The sequence below is a fragment of the Schistocerca americana genome, chromosome X, assembly GCF_021461395.2.
Source record: "Schistocerca americana isolate TAMUIC-IGC-003095 chromosome X, iqSchAmer2.1, whole genome shotgun sequence".
Classification (NCBI taxonomy): domain Eukaryota; kingdom Metazoa; phylum Arthropoda; class Insecta; order Orthoptera; family Acrididae; genus Schistocerca; species Schistocerca americana.
In genome coordinates, this window is record NC_060130.1 from 480,151,611 (window position 1) to 480,168,989 (window position 17,379).

General features: G+C 42.4%; 1 protein-coding gene across 5 annotated transcripts in view; it reads left to right on the forward strand.

The window, feature by feature from the left end:
- LOC124555281 (crossover junction endonuclease MUS81) overlaps positions 1 to 17,379 on the forward strand; it is a 203,026-nt gene that overhangs the window by 79,734 nt on the left and 105,913 nt on the right. For 4 of the 5 annotated variants that reach the window (XR_006968530.1, XM_047129153.1, XM_047129156.1 and 1 more), the window contains exons 5-6: positions 5,427 to 5,550; positions 13,612 to 13,699. Coding sequence is in view for 4 of the 5 variants with exons in the window: in XM_047129153.1 (XP_046985109.1) it covers positions 5,427 to 5,550; positions 13,612 to 13,699 (212 nt within the window). In the remaining variant the exon portion in view is untranslated. The remainder of the gene's footprint in view (positions 1 to 5,426; positions 5,551 to 13,611; positions 13,700 to 17,379) is intronic. The other variant, XM_047129154.1, reaches the window with a different exon arrangement.

Genomic DNA, 17,379 nt, shown 5'->3' on the forward strand with positions numbered 1-17,379 from the left:
GCAATGGAAAGATGAGAGCTTACTGTTTTTCTGGACTTTTATTCTTTCTCCCTGATTCACAGTAAGTAATTTCAGTCAGTAAAAACCACATGTTGAATTAAGGAAACACTGCAGTAAATATGTGATGAACAGAGAGTGAGTAAATGTTCAGTGCGTAGTCGTATTCACAAAATAATTTGTGGTGTGAATGTAAAATGACTCAACCCACATCAGTAAGATTTATTGTGCAAGTGCAAGGTGATCCATGGAACTAATTCCTCGTGATGGCTGGGTGTTGTGTGATGTCCGTAGGTTAGTTAGGTTTAAGTAGTTCTAAGTTCTAGGGGACTGATGACCTAAGATGTTAAGTCCCATAGTGCTCAGAGCCATTTGAACCATTTGAACTAATTAATTCCCTCTCAGTTGATAGTATTTTTTTAATATACCTCCCCCCACCCCTCTCATTTTACATCACTGGAGGACAATCTTCTGTTTCATACTTTCTGGATATGAAGTAAAACATTGTTGAGCTTTTCCCCTTATCTCATAATATTCCAACTTGTGCAAAATTATTGAGTGGTCCATACAATTAAATGTGTAAAGAAAGTGCACAAAGAAATGAATTGTAATAAGTTATCTAGTTTGCCTTGCAGCTGGCTGTACACTGTTGTAGTATCAGATTATTTAACTTAAATGTAGACTATAGCTGAGAAAAAGTGTCTTGATTTGGTAATATACATATTCAAACACTGTAACCTCTGGCATTTCAAGATGATGTCTAGGATCTTCTGAGCATGCTATACTCCAACCAGTCAACTGATTTGTTCAGATATTAGTCAACCTGCCTTGGCCTTCTCTCATTTTTAAATGTCTGCTTTTGGTGCTACTTCCTCACAATCTTTCTGTTACACATGCTTTTTCGTCACCATTGTTTTCACGTTGTTGCTGTACATTTCATCTCTCATTCACCTCATTCCTTCACATAAATCATGCTTTTTAATATAATTTAAATTTCATTTCAATCCTGCTGCCATTTCTTCTCCTATCCGCCTGCAGCTGAAGCTGTCATTAAATTTGACCTGCAAATTAAAGAGTCTTCAATAGAGTGATGAACTTCCAGACATTTAAGTATTGTCTGTTGTTTTTTATCCTGAGTTTAGCAACACCTTATGCTTCTGTGTTCACCTTAGATTTAGTTACCTTAGCCTACATCACCTACGATATTTCTTTCTTTTCACTCTATTTATTTACTCATAGGCAAAAAGCATACCAGTGAAAGCTACATTTTTATATAAAATTTTTCATGTTGCATTATGTATGGTGACAGCAACAAATTTTTGCAAGGGCTTCTGTGTTTTCAAGCTTGTAGCATGTTCGTTATTGTTGATGTGTAGATAAAAAGACAGTGTTTAAAGACTACAGTACTCAGGGTGAGGAGTGAGTCATCTTTGTCACTTTTTAAAATTTTTCTCACCTTCTTCAATCAGCTTTTGCTCCAATAGCAAGAAAAGTTATTTACTTTTTTTTTTTCTAAGTTTGTGCATCACTGTTCGTTCATTTAGCTTTTTGGAATGCTCCAAGTTGATAAAATCTAACCAGAGGGGCTTCTGAAACTTGAGATACATTGTTCCTTTTTTATTTTTTAGCAATTTGTTATAGTTTGCACATCTGCTATTAGTGTCAAATATTCCTCTATTACAACTGGTTCTATTTTTGTTCCAGATTCTAATTTTGCCGTAATAGCAAAACTACTGCTGTGATACTATTACCAATTGTGAAAATAAGCTTTTTAAGATGAGAAAATACAAATTCTGTAGCGACTGGCTTGTAAAGACAGGCAGTTTGAAAAGTAAAGTCTTTGTAAGGAGGGGAGTTAGTGGACGTGAACTGTTTTGCATTGTGTTCTTGCTCTCTTAATTTGGAGACAAAAGGTTTTCAGACTATGTTTAATCACTTACTTTCAACAAAGCATAACTGTAACTTTGAAATTAAGTGTGGACCACATCAGTTACATTTAGGACACTGGGATCAAACACAACTTTAAAGTTCATTACATGTGCTAACAATACGGATGTAAAGTCCCGAGGATAGTTACACCATTGCTGAATTGATTAGGACAGTGAAATGAGTAATTTCTGTGGATTTGTCCAATGATATTTGTAATGTTTTTAAGATATTCCCTGATAGTGTTCCTAAACATTTTCCAGTTTTTGTCTAAGAAAATGAGATACCCTGTAACTGATGATCTGGCGCTGTATTTCCAGGAACATATATTAGAAGCAGCATGTTCATCATAATACACATTGAGTTTTGATGAAATGACCAGTGTTAAAGATAAAACAGAATTGAAAAGAACCATTGTATTTTGGTCAGAGAATAAGTGTTGCATAACAATGCATCATCTAAGAACTTTCTTTATTGGCAAAGTAGATGGTAAGATGTTACATCAGAATCTACGTGAAGCACTTTCTGAACCCAACTTGTCCCTAAATAAATGCCTTATGCTGGGATCAGGTGGACCTAATGTCAGTAAAAAGAAGTGTTTAGTCTTTTAGGTAGTGATGTCCAGGAGACACAAGGCATACAACTTCTGAACATCAGAACTTGAAACATTAATACAATGAATAATGCCCATGTAAAGGCTTTGGAGCGCTTAGATGAAGAAGCATCCAAATTTCTGGTCAGTATTCGCCATTATTTTGATGGTTGATCTGTTTGCTGTGAAGAATTTGAAGGAATTCTGTCGAAGTTTAACATATCACCTAACAAGTTTTTGAGGCATTCAACCACTAGGCAGCTCTTTAGGACCTTCAGCCAGCAGTATTTTTGAACACTGTGTAGGTATTGGTGTTACTTTCAGAAGTAGATGTCCCTAAAAAAGTATTTTTTACTGTTCAGTCCTAATGCCACTGTGCCGTTGTGACTGTTTTAAAAAGAACCTCCAATGAAAGCAGAACTTCATTTTATAATTTCATCTGCAGAACTATTCAATAAGTTCACACAGCATTTTCAAAACTAAACATCTTTGAGTCACAACTTGCATACAGAAATAGAAAACATACTGCCAGCTGTTTTGACTTGGGTTTTGAAGATTTATGCTTTGAGAAAAATTGAGAGTATTTCTGAATTTCTTCGTAAAGAACTCTTTACATTGGATAACATGCTTCCTCTTGAACAACTAGTTGTTAGCAGTCAAGTGACTGAAGAACTTAGTAAAATGGGAGAATGTGACAAGTTGTGGTTTCTAAATAACATGCAGAAACATTACATCGCAGCTTGCAAACATGTGATGAAAAAGACATGCTCACAAGTGCACCTCTCATAATTTTTAGGTTTTTAGACATGAAAGAAAGAAGCAGAAGCTGTATTGACTCATTAAAGGTTGCAAAAATGATGCCGTTCGATATCTGGCAGGATTACTTATTACATGAGCAGAAAGTTCAACAGTTCAAAAAGGATGATTCAGCTTTGAATATCAAAGGTATTGACAATTATTAGCAGCAGCACATTTAAAAAAAAGAGACTCATCATCCACAGAGTTAAAGTATCCGAATGTTTCCAAACTTTTGAAGGCTTCTCTTACATTGTCCAATGAAAATGTGGGCAAAGAGAGAAGATATTCCATTTCAAAGCATACTTTAGGAGAAGAGAAGGCAGCAATGACCGAAAGATTTTTAAACAATGTTTTGACGGTGAGTAGGGCGAGTTCAAGAACATTTTTCCACACGAGCAACTTACGCTGTGGCATCATCCCCCACCCCACCCCCCACCCCCCCCACCCCCTCCTCCTCCTCCACTTCCTCCTCTTTACCCTTCCTTTTCTCTCATACACATCCAACTTAATTGGTTCTCACTACTAATTGTGATAGGCACTGGGGGAAAAAAAAATGTTGCACTTAGGCACCACTAGTGCCCCTCTCAGCTTGATTGCTCAAATGGCAGCTTGTGTCACTTGGACCTTAGACTGGCTCTGGCTGTGAGGCATTCTTTGCTACAATACTGCCATTTTCTTTCCGTATCAGTTGAGTCACAGCTCATTAGGTATGGACAACAGTCACATGCAAACTATACTGCTTATAAGGAAGAATGTGAAAGGAAAAGGAAATGTGAATTAGAAGAAAAGCAAAAAGAGGAACATAACCAAAAGCATATTGAACAGAAGATTAAAAAGATGAATAACAAGGAAAAATAAAGTGACTATGGGACAGTTGCTGTGTAAGAGGCAGGAGAAGAACTTCTCCCAAGCTCAAACTTAAGCTAAACTGCAGAAAGCACCCTAATAAGAATTTAAAGGCATCAAAACTGGCCCAGGGTATGATTGAGGGTGCATAAATCCATGCAACAAATCTTGAGAAAAGAAAATCTAGTATGCTTGCTTCATTTTTTACTAAGATTCCTAAGAAGCAGCAATTAAAAATATTTTGTTGATCTTTTTCCGGCATTGAAGTGTAGACTGCCATTAGTTGTAAAAATGTGATGTAGATTTTGTTTGTGACTTAAGATTACTAATATCAAATTACCAATACCCAGGGAAATATTAATCAATTTGTATGAAGGAAAAAAGGGCACTACCCCATCTATGATCATAATAGACTCATTTATTGTGGTCTTAACTGGCCTTTTTGCTAGGGGATTGTCAAAAATGAAAACAATTTGTTTGTGCATTATCTATTTGTCACCTTTTAATCACACATTTCATATATTTTATTACCTTTTTCAAGTATTTTGTCACTCTTCTCACCTTTAAGTTCCACAGTGGCTCCTCATTCTGAGTACTGGAAAATTTTCTTGCATTATAACTAGATATAACTTTAATCAAAATATTCATGGGTGTACTGCCGGTCTACAGTGTCCAACGGGCACAATATTTCGGCGATCATACATGTCACCATCATCAGGTGAACTGACGGACTGAGCTCCTGTGAACGTGCCGGTACGGAGATCTGTACGCTATGGCTTCTCAGAGGGAACTGGCTTCGGTCACAGCGGCGGCAGATTTAAATACCCTCCGCCCGCGGCGTGCTCCCTCCGCTGTCCGCGCCCTGCGCCACGGTCGCGCGGTGGAACAGATTGCGATGGCGTCTGAGATGACGTCGGAGTGATGTCTCTGTCCACCGTGGTCGTCACAACTATACATTTGCTCGATTTACTCTTGATTAACCCAACATTAAAATCTGCCGCCGCCGCGACCGAACCCAGTTCCCTCTGAGCAGCCATAGCGTACGTATCTCCATGCCAGCACGTTCACAGGAGCTCAGTCTTTCAGTTCACATGATGATGGCGACATGTATGATCGCCGAAATATTGTGCCCGTTGGACACTGTAGGCCGGCAGTACACCCGTGGATATTTTGATTATCAAATACGTCAGGAGAAACTCAAGAATCACAGATATAACTTTGATCCCCTGCTGTAATATTTGGTCACTTATAAAAATATCTTTTACAGGTTCTTTTGAAAACATTGAAACAAATATGGTACAAATAACAAGCACGTCTGCATGTACCCATCTATCAGATGTAAGGAGTTTGATACATAGAGAAGTAGTGAATTATGACGTGGAAATTAAAAGGTAAGCGTAGTTAGTATTTCAGGTGCAATCTATAAAATATTTTCTTTCTGCCTGGAACACTTTGGCAAAAAAAAAATTTCTGTGACACTTTTAGCATACTGAGTCATGTGACATGTTCTGTCTTCTGAGACTATTGGCAGCTACTGCTCATCGTTTGTTTGATCTTGCTTAGTATTTTCTTTTCACCAAGAAGCTCATAGTAGATAATCTTCTTTTGTTTAAAATTCTGTAGTATGGAATGCAGTAGTGTAGTTTAATGTCACAGTCGTGTAATTTGAGAATAAATGTGCAATGAGAACTATTACTTCATTTTTCTATACATCCATATAGTTTGATTTTTATGCATATTGGGAGTGAACACGAAAAGCTGCATTTTCTACTTACGTCTTCATTTGGTTTGTTGCATATTTTGTGCGAACCCACTTGGTGTGTCAGTTGGCTCGCCATACTAATCAGACTTAAAGCTCACATTGTCACAAAAGCAGGAATAGGAACGAATATAATCTGGTGTGATAGCTGAAGCATTGCGCATGTCACAGGTACGGTGGATATGCGTTCTGTCTGATGGAAAGTTCCTTTTCATGGAATCGTGGCAAAATCGGGTAACTGAAAGCAGAAAGTGCACATGACCAGTTACATGTCACTTCTATGCTGGTACAAGATAATGTGCTTCTCTGTCTGCAGAGTATGTATTACAAGTAATATATTTGTTAAAAGCTAAAACTTTGTGCTCGACTGGGCCTGTCACCCAGAACCTCTGGCTTCAGTGAGCAGTGTTCTCAATTACACCACTGTCGCACGCTTCCATTTTTGCATTAACAACTCCGCAGAGACTACTGCTACACATCTGAAAAAGTATATTTAGAAAGTAAAACTAAAAAGAGAGAGTTTGGTTTAACGGCAGTGTCAGGTGGGAAATTGCTTGACGGGGACTAGAACTCAGAACCCAGAACCTTGCTATTGCAGACAATGCTGTTACCGACTGAGCTGCGAGGGCTATTCAGAAAGTACATTACGTTTTCGTTTATGTCCGTTAGGGGCGGGGCTAGTGCGGCCATCTTGGTGTCATGGCATTCCGCCGCTCAGTCGGCGTCCTGCTGTGCTAGTGAGAGGTTCGTGCTGTACTCCGTTGAGTTACTGTGACAGTTTGAAATGTCAGCGTTAATTGACAATGCCGCTAAGTGTGAAGTGCGTGCTGTAATAAGGTTTCTGACTGCAAAAAACTGTACACCGATAGATTTCTATCGACAGCTTTGTGAAGTGTCTGGGGACAACGTAATCACTGAAAGTGGAATGCATCAATGGGTCATAGAATTTAAAAATGGCCGAACTAACGTTCACGACGAAGAGCGAAGTGGAAGACCCAGCATAGTGACTGCCGAACTTGTCGAAAAAGTCGATGCCGCAGTCAATGAAAACCGTAATTTCACAATAACGGAACTCTCTATGAGTTTTCCACAAATTTCACAAAGTTTGTTGCACGAAATCATTACCGAAAAGCTTGGTTACCACAAGTTTTGTGCAAAATGGATATCAACAATCTTGACAGAGATTCACAAAAATCAGCGAATGGCTGCAGCGTTAACGTTTTTGGACGTTTACGAGAAAGATGGCGACTAATTACTCGATCGCATCGTTACTGGTGACGAAACATGGGTTAAGCATGTGAACTGCGAGACAAAATTGCAGTCAATGCAGTGGGGGCACACAAATTCCCCCCAAAAATCCAAGAAATGCATGCAGACAATATCGGCAAGGAAGGTGATGGTGGCTGTTTTTTGGGACAGAAAAGGTGTGATTTTTGTGGATTTCCCGGAAAGAGGCACTACAATAAACTCTCAAAGGTATTGCCAAACTCTGCACAACCTCAGAAGAGCAATACAAAACAAGCGCAGGGGAAAGTTGGGCTCAAAGATCTTGCTGATTCACGACAACGCCCGGGCCCACACGGCAAATGCCATTCGTGAAGTTCTCGAATCTTTTAAGTGGGAGTTGTTTGCTCATCCGCCGTACAGTCCCGACCTGGCACCGAGCGACTTCCACTTATTCCCAGCAATGAAGAAGTGGTTGGCTATGCAGCGTTTTGATGACGACGCACAGCTTCAAGAAGAGGTAACCACGTGGTTGAAGGCACAGGCGGCTGAATTTTACGACGAAGGAATTTCCAAGCTCGTCCATTGCTATGATAAGTGCCTTAATTGAAATGGCAACTATGTAGAAAAGTAGTATTTAAGTGTGGCTTTCATCTGTATATAATAAAAAAAAATTTCCAATACTTTATTTTTAATTCCAAAACATAATGTACTTTGTGGATAGCCCTCGTATATGGGTGTGACTCAGGAGTTGCCCACATGGGTAGCTTCTAAAACAGTGCTCACTCAGCTTCAGACTGAGTGATTAATTCTGAAAAACACCTAGACTATATTGTTCCATCTTGCGTGACCACTGGGCAGCCATGCGGGCATAGGCACAGGAGGGCAGAGTAGGTCAAACAGGCAGGTGGTCTCGCAGGCTGGCCATAGTGTACATGATAGCACTCCACTGCCTATGCTCTTTGAGCAGGAGTGGGTGATCAGCTCACATCGTGTGCACAGGAAGTGTGGAGCACAGCCGTCTGGTGGATAGCCTACACTGTCTGCATCTGCTCACATGTGCAATGAGAGCTAGGTGTGAGTGCCTTTGGCTATGACAAAGCCATTTTCTCCAAGATAACCTTTTGTCTGGAGTCTTAGTCTCACAAGGTATAAGGAGAACTTACATGAAGTTTGGAAAGTAGAAGAGGGGTACTGGCAGAATTGAAAATGTGAGAATGGGCTGCAAATCATGTCTGAATAGCTGCATTGGTGAGAGCATTGCCTACTGTAAGAGAGCTTCCAATCTGGCACACATTTTTAAACTTCCAGGGAGTTTCAAAATGGAGCTAGTTCTGCATAGTGGAAGATTCATTCTGGGCTGTCTGAGTAAATCATATCAGTTATGTGGAGTTTATGTCCTGATTAATGCTTTTGATATATCCTTTCTCCCAGATATATTAGTTCAGCAGCATATCAGGAAAGCCTGTGCAAAGCTCGCAACATAATGGGAAAAGTGAGTGACAAATTGTGACTTTGAGTTGCTCTCCAAGGTGTGCAAGCTTGAAAGACAGTGCCTCCATCTCCGAATCATAGTGTGGTACACAACTTTGTCACAAGACGTGTTAATATCTTTCTTTGCTTTATGAACGTAGCACATTGTCAACCAGTGGAAGAACTGAGCTAATTTGATGTAAATCTGCGATAGGTGTCTTTTTTTACACCTTTTGGCTCATTCTGAACGGCTACCCAAGGAGAGGGATTTGTTACTAACTGGGAATTTAAGCATTAGTGAGCAGTAAAGTGTGCTAAAGGAACAATGGCAATGAAAGGGCTGAAGACAAGCGTACACATATTGAGTTCTCAGCATGTTTGCAAGCTGTAACATCTGAGGTAACACTGAGGTAACAAAGGTCATGGGATGCCTGCTAATGAGGTGTCGGACCTCGATTTGCCTGGCGTAGTGCAGCAACTCAACATGGCATGGACTCAGCAAGTCATTGGAAGTTCTCTGCAGGAATATTGAGCCATGCTGCCTCTATAGCCATCCATAATTGAGTAAGTGATGCCAGTGCAGGATTTTGTGCACAAGCTGACCTCTCAATTATGTCCCATGGATGTTAGGTGGGATTTATGTTGGGTGATCTGAGTGACAACTTGTGTCCATGGCTTCGTGGGGTCTGCACCACACTCAAACCTCACAATCAGCTCTTACCAACTGAAACTGAGACTGATCTGACAAGGCCACAGTTTTCAAGTCTTCTAGGGTGCAACAGATATGGTCACAAGCCAAGGAGAGGCACTGCAGGCAATGTTGTGCTACTAGCAAAAGCACTCATGTTGGTCGTCTGCTGCCATAGCCCATTAACGCCCAGTTTTGCTGCACTCTCGTAATGGATGCATTAATCGTGTCCCAATCTTGATTTCTGTGGTTGTGTCACACTGGCTGTGACACAACCACAGCCAGTGGCTGGAAACTGTCCAAGATGATGATGATGATGATGATGATGATGATGTCACACTGTGTTGCTTGTCTGTAGGCACTAACAGCTCTTCACAAACCCTCCTGCTTTCGGTCGTTGGGTGAAGGCCATCAGCCACTGCATTGTCCATGGTGAGAGGTAATGCCTAAAATTTTGTATGCTTAGCACACACTTGACGTTGTGGATCTTGGAATATTGAACTGCCTAATAATGGAATGTTCCATGTGTCTAGCTCCAACTACCATTCTGTGTTCAGAGTCTGTTAATTCCTGTTTTGCAGCCATAATCATATCGACAGAAACCTGTTCACATGAATCACCTGAGAACAAATGACAGTGCTGTCAATGCACTGTCCTTTTTTACAGTGTGTACTCGATACTACTGCTATCTATGTATGTGCATATCACTATCCCATAACTTCTGCCACCTCAGTGTATATGCTCTGCTGCCAACAGTTATTAAGTGTACCATCTGCTGCAAATAGTGATGTACATTTGTACCTCATAAGCTCAAAGTGTTTGCTCAGTTTCTTTTTGTGATAAGGTATAATGATGAAGACTGCTAGGTTTGCTTGGAGAGTGACAGCACAGCTAATTGTTTTGTATACCTTACCGAGAATTGTGGTCCATGGTTTGCAACCAAGGCTAAAGACTTCCAAATTGCTGTTCATTCTTTATTACAGATTTTGATATACGAGGGCAGTTCAATAAGTAATGCAACACATTTTTTTTCTGAAACAGGGGTTGTTTTATTCAGCATTGAAATACACCAGGTTATTCCCCAATCTTTTAGCTACACAACACTATTTTTCAACGTAATCTCCATTCAATGCTACGGCCTTACGCCACCTTGAAATGAGGGTCTGTATGCCTGCACGGTACCATTCCACTGGTCGATGTCGGAGCCAACGTCGTACTGCATCAATAACTTCTTCATCATCCGCGTAGTGCCTCCCACGGATTGCGTCCTTCATTGGGCCAAACATATGGAAATCTGACGGTGCGAGATCGGGGCTGTAGGGTGCATGAGGAAGAACAGTTCACTGAAGTTTTGTGAGCTCCTCTCGGGTGCGAAGACTTGTGTGAGGTCTTGCGTTGTCATGAAGAAGGAGAAGTTCGTTCAGATTTTTGTGCCTACGAACACGCTGAAGTCGTTTCTTCAATTTCTGAGGAGTAGCACAATACACTTCAGAGTTGATCGTTTGACCATGGGGAAGGTCATTGAACAGAATAACCCCTTCAACGTCCCAGAAGACTGTAACCATGACTTTACCGGCTGAGGGTATGGCTTTAAACTTTTTCTTGGTAGGGGAGTGGGTGTGGCGCCACTCCATTGATTGCCGTTTTGTTTCAGGTTCGAAGTGATGAACCCATGTTTCATCGCCTGTAACAATCTTTGACAAGAAATTGTCACCCTCAGCCACATGACGAGCAAGCAATTCCGCACAGATGGTTCTCCTTTGCTCTTTATGGTGTTCGGTTAGACAACGAGGGACCCAGCGGGAACAAACCTTTGAATATCCAACTGGTGAACAATTGTGACAGCAGTACCAACAGAGATGTTAAGTTGAGCACTGAGTTGTTTGATGGTGATCCGTCGATCATCTCGAACGAGTGTGTTCGCACGCTCCGCCATTGCAGGAGTGACAGCTGTGCACGGCCGGCCCGCACGCGGGAGATCAGACAGTCTTGCTTGACCTTGCGGCGATGATGACACACGCTTTGCCCAACGACTCATCGTGCTTTTGTCCACTACCAGATCACCATAGACATTCTGCAAGCGCCTATGAATATCTGAGATGCCCTGGTTTTCCGCCAAAAGAAACTCGATCACTGCCCGTTGTTTGCAACGCACATCCGTTACAGACGCCATTTTAACAGCTCCGTACAGCGCTGCCACCTGTCGGAAGTCAATGAAACCATACGAGCCGAAGCAGGAATGTTTGAAAATATTCCACAAGAAATTTCCGGTTTTTTCAACCAAAATTGGCCGAGAAAAAAAATGTGTTGCGTTACTTATTGACTGCCCTCGTATAACTGTCCAGGTTGCTTTACCAGTTCAAAGGTCCTCCACAGTTAGCAGAGTTCATGTGTCATATCCATGTGGTTTCTTTTCAGTCTAGTTATTCCTCTCACTATATTGATCCAGCATTATTCCTTTGCGCTGTCTCAGGCAGAGTTCTCTTTCGTAGGTTAGATTCAGTACCAGAATACGCATTTCATAATTGCTGGTTGGATAAGTCAAATATTAAGCGCACGTTAGTCAATTTATGAAATACGTGAGATAAGGTTATAGTGGTAATATCACTTAGTTTTTAACAGTGGTACCCATGTATTAGTTTGCATAAGAAGATAGTTAAAACAAAATTTGACTGCAAATAAAATGTTCAGTTTTGTGTGAAATGCGCCTGTCCAGTTTTGGTGTGTACAGGTGTTTCTACATTTCCTTTACTACACATATTGTGGGCTAATCATAGAGAATGTTAAGGCACCATTTTAAATAAGAAGTGATATCTGAAAATATACAATTTCCCTGTTACGAGAAAAACAACACTGCAACTTTCATTGAATGTAGCTTACGCCGATGTCACATGTCTGCCACCTGACTTCGCTGTTTCACATATCATTTGTTATGCAGTTCCTTCAGCCTGTAAGTTGCCAGAAACAGTGCCAGTCATTTGAGTTTGCATTATCTTAGCGCTTGCCACATTTAATTGTAATTCACATAAGAGCACTTTGCTTTTGAGCACGGGTGATGACAAATTTGTAGAATATGCCTATGTGGTTGTTGTTTATAATGAATCCAAGTGTAATTGGAGGGCTACTATCGGGGAAAATTTCCAACAGTGCAGACACCATAGCACAGCATCTATGCCAGTGTTTATTAGCTGCTCTTGAATATAGGCGCTGTATCACTACTGTTGTGATGGTGCAAGCTAGTGTTGTACCACAAATTTAGAAGAAGGTGTACAAATCGCATCCCCATGTGCCACAGTCTGCATTGGAAACTGCAACACCCTTACCATTGTAATGCAATGTACCATTGTAATATAATGTAGTGTAATTGCATTTAGTCCACAAGATTTTGTGCTACCAATTCATTTCTATGAACTTCCAGCATGCTGTATGCACTGTAAATGTTCACTGCATATTTTTGACATCTTCGGGAAGGCCATATTCACCTTTTTTATGATGATTTTAAAATGAGTCCCGGCCGAAAGCTAATCATCAAATTAATAAAAAATAAAAAATTTGCAACTTGGGCAGGTTTTTCATTCTGCTGAAATTCATTTCTGTACATACTTCTCCACTAGTATGTGCAGAAACCACAGTTTCCTAAAAAGATTCTTTTTCAGCCCCGGTCATGTGTGGAGGAGAACCTGTTGGACAGCTACGGTTATCAGAAATATAATGTGTGTAATTGGAAGGCTGCATATCAGCTGTGTCTAGATGATCATGTGACTGGATCATACCTTCTTCCACCTTATCTTGCAAGCAGTACTGTTGAAGTTCCTGGATCATGTGCCATTTAACATTAGACAGGACTTATGTTGTCCATTTCCAACCTGCAACGGTTCAGTTTACACAGCTTTATATGAACATTTAGTAAGATGACAATTGGAAAGTAACTGTTGTAAGACAAAAATGACTTCAAAAACCTATCATAAACACTTGCTCTGCTGTGATCTTCATTCTACATCACAAGTCTTTCAAATTATTCAGTACAACAAAATGAAGACAGTTTCTGAGAACTACATTTCCTAGCTTTGGTCGGTGTTAAATTGGTGGTGAAACCATGACCCGAAGCATGACAAGAATCTTTTAAGTGTGTATAACATTTTTTATTTTCATTTACCAAGAGAACCTGATTGCACAGATATTGCATGATTGCCTCTCTGTTTCTGTTTTTGTCTATTCAGTTTATAACTCCTGCTAACAGATTCTGGGTAGAAATTACTCATAAGTGAACAGGAAAGGTAATGGAATGACTCATTCTTCAAATTCCAGATGTGCATCAGCTGTGATTCCCACTTCATCATTCACCACAATAACGCAGAAGGAGGAACAGGTAACGCAACTAGCAAGGGGATATAATGTGAGTTTAATGTATTTTAAATTAAGAGGAGGTGAATACAGCTGATGCTTATAATTTGTTTAAAATGTATGTTCTGTACAGTGTATTTATTTTTGGAAAATGTTGGGGTTGGCAGGAGAACCGACACCGTGTTACTAGAGGAGACCGAAAAGCACGCATTTTAGCTCATGCAGGCTGGTGTGAGGTCTGGAACAGGACAAGAAAATTCGAATTTAGAAAAACGGATGTAGCTGGTGGAATACTTAACTTTAATCCATTAATGATGAACGTCAGTCTTGACGGTACATGATTCACAATATCAATAGTAACTGATAATGGCACCTTGCTAAGTCGTAGCAAATGACGTAGCTGAAGGCTATGCTAAACTATCGTCTCGGCAAATGAGAATGTAAGTAGGCAGTGAACCATTGCTAGCAAAGTTGGCTGTACAACTGGGGCGAGTGCTAGGAAGTCTCTCTAGACCTGCTCGGTCTGCAATCAGTGATAGTGGCGACACGCGGGTCTGACATATACTAACGGACCGCGGCCGATTTAAAGGCTACCACCTAGCAAGTGTGGTGTCTGGCGGTGACACCACATTCCTCCCCCACAAATCGGCGTATGGTTGTGGCATAAGGCTTCCGCCCGCCGTGGGGAGGACCCCATGTGACGTATGTGATGAGGTGGGGAGCCTAACAACAGGCGAGGCTGTGCCACCCGCACCCTGCCATTCGGACCGCGGGGAGCTAGGAAACGTCTGAAAACCTGCTCCAGGGTGCACGCCAACATGCGGTGTATGCGCCCGCAGAGAGACAGGAGGGGCCAAAGGGTCAACCTCCATCAGGCCGGGGCACCCAACGGGCGAAGACGACGTATGGTCCGGAGCGGGCAAGAGTTCCATGTCGGAGGGTAACTGGTCACAAGAAGCGATCAGCGGTGCGTGACCTAGGGAGGCGCCCGGCGGTTGCAGTGACGCGTCCACTGCGGGCGTCGCCAGCGGGAGAACAGGCAGCGGCGGCAGCGCATCACCATGGAGCAAAATGGAAGGCAGTGTTGGTAACACCTGGGGCTGAGGCGAGCCAGTAGATGGGTCCTCAGGGCGCTGACCGGACGCCACCGTCGCTGAAAGCAGTTGGCGAGCGCCAGATCCCGTGTGACGACAGAGGCGCAGCTGGTTGAGATGCCGGCGCCCCTCACCAGAGGCCCCCAAAACCAGATACATAGCGCGTCCGAGGCAGCGAAGAATGTGCCCTTCGAGCCAACGCCGTGAACCTCGGTAGTGGCGGTAGTAGACAATGTCGCCTGGGGCAAAAGCAGGTGTCTGCCGCTGCACAGGAACCTGATGCGGCGTATGTAGCAAAGACATCAAGATTTTATGAGGGCGACCGTGGAGCAACTCAGCTGGCGAGCGACCATCTCGGGGCCGAGAGCGATACGAGGACAAATAGAGCAATAACGCGTCCTCCTGAGAGTGCGACTTTTTTAACTTCAATATCTGTGACTTGAAAGTCCTGACCAATCGTTCAGCGGCACCGTTTGACTGAGGCGAAAACGGCGCGGATGTCAGATGTTGAATACCATTGGCCTTGCAGAATGACTGAAATTCTGCGGACATGAATTGTGGGCCATTGTCGGAAACAATAGTCTGTGGAAGACCTTCAATACAAAAGATAGCAGTTAACGCTTGGATGGTGGCAGATGACGTCGTGGCAGGCATCCGGACAACAAAAGGAAAATTACTGAATGAATCTACCACAACCAACCATCGAGCATTCCAGAATGGACCAGCAAAATCGATGTGTAAGCGTTGCGAAGGGGAAGTGGGTTTTGGCCATGCAAAGAATTTCCGTGGTGGTGCTGATTGTTGTTCGGCACACAACATGCAAGAAGAGCACATATTCGAAATCGCGGCATCGATTCCCAACCAAGTACAGTGCTGACGAGCAAGTTGTTTCGTTCTCACTATACCCCAATGTCCTTGCTGGAGAAGCTGTAAGACAGAGGACTGTAACGAACGTGGTACCACGACCCTGGACTGATCATTATCAGAACGCAACAGCAAAACACCACGTCGTACAAAAAGTCTCTCCTGGTGAGCAAAAAATCGGCGAACCAACGGATCCCCGATCCGTGACTTTGACAAGGGCCATTGCGTAGCAACAAAACGCAGAACGGTAGCAAGGACAGGGTCGGCAGCTGTGGCTGTAGCTACACGACGAAAATCAAATGGAAACGATTCGACCATGTCATCGGTTTCCGAATCAATGAACATGCAAGCAAGTTCGGAGGAATCGAATGCTCTATCCTCAGCAACAGGCAAACGGGACAACGCATTGGCGTTTCCGTGCTTAGCAGTGGACCAATACAAGATATTGTAGCGGTACTGCGAGAGGAAAATAGACCAGCGAATGAATTTCTGCGATGTACGTGGAGGTACAGGCTTGTTCGGATGAAAAAGCGATGTCAAAGGTTTGTGGTCTGTGATGATGGTAAAGTGATGACCATACAAGAAATCATGTAACTTTGTAACACCAAATATGAGAGCCAATGCTTCTTTCTCGATCTGTGAATAATTTCTTTGCGCAGACGAGAGCAATTTGGACTCAAAGGCAATAGGGCGATCATGCGATCCATCTTTGTGCGCAAGCACAGCACCGATCCTGAAATCCGATGCATCCACCATCAACAAAAGGGACTTCCGGGGATCGAATGGCGTAAGGCAAGTATTGGAAAGCAACGCCGATTTCAACTGGCGAAAGGCTCGTTCGCATTCCGTCGTCCAGACGAACGGAACACCTTTACGGTGTAAGCGATGAAGCGGAGCTGAAATGAAAGAGGCATGTGGCACGTATCTGTTATAATAATTTATTCTTCCCAGCACACTCTGTAGCTGCTTCAAAGTCTGCGGCGAAGGCAAGTCTTGTATGGCACAGAGGTGCGTGGGACTGGGATGTATGCCTTGGGCATTGGGTATATGGCCCAGGTATGGCAAGTCACGAGCAAAAAAGACACATTTGTCCTTCCGTAATTGAAGACCATTTTGTCGCAAGACCTGAAATAATGTTCTGAGATTGGCCAAATGTTCTTCTTCCGTCTTTCCGGAGATCACAATATCGTCCAGATAATTTGCTGCAGTAGGGACCGACGCACAAACAGTTTGTAGATATTGCTGAAACAATGCAGGGGCGGATCCACACCCGAATGGCAGTCGTTTGAATTGATACAACCCAAGATGCGTGTTAACCACCAAAACGCGCTGGGATTCTTCGTCCACCAGTATTTGCAAGTACGCATCTGCGAGGTCCAACTTCAAAAAATATTTACCCGGGCACAGTTTATCAAAAAGATCTTCCAGGCGGGGTAAAGGAAAAGTTGCAATCACTAGTTGTGGATTCACTGTTGCCTTGAAGTCCACACGAAGTCTCAATTTTCCCGAAGGTTTTGGCAAAATTACTAAGGGCTATGCCCAGAGAGAAGCCTGCACACGTACAATTACGCCTTGTGATTCCAAATCGTGTAATGTTTTTGCAGCCTCATCATGCAATGCGTGGGGAACATTGCGCGCTCTGAAAAATTTCGGTTACGCGTTTACTTTCAGTTCCAAATGTGCTTTATAGTTCTTAGCGCAACCAAGGCCCGGTGCAAAAATGTCTGCAAATTCTTCACATAGACGAGAAACACTGTTGGAAGGCACAGTCTTG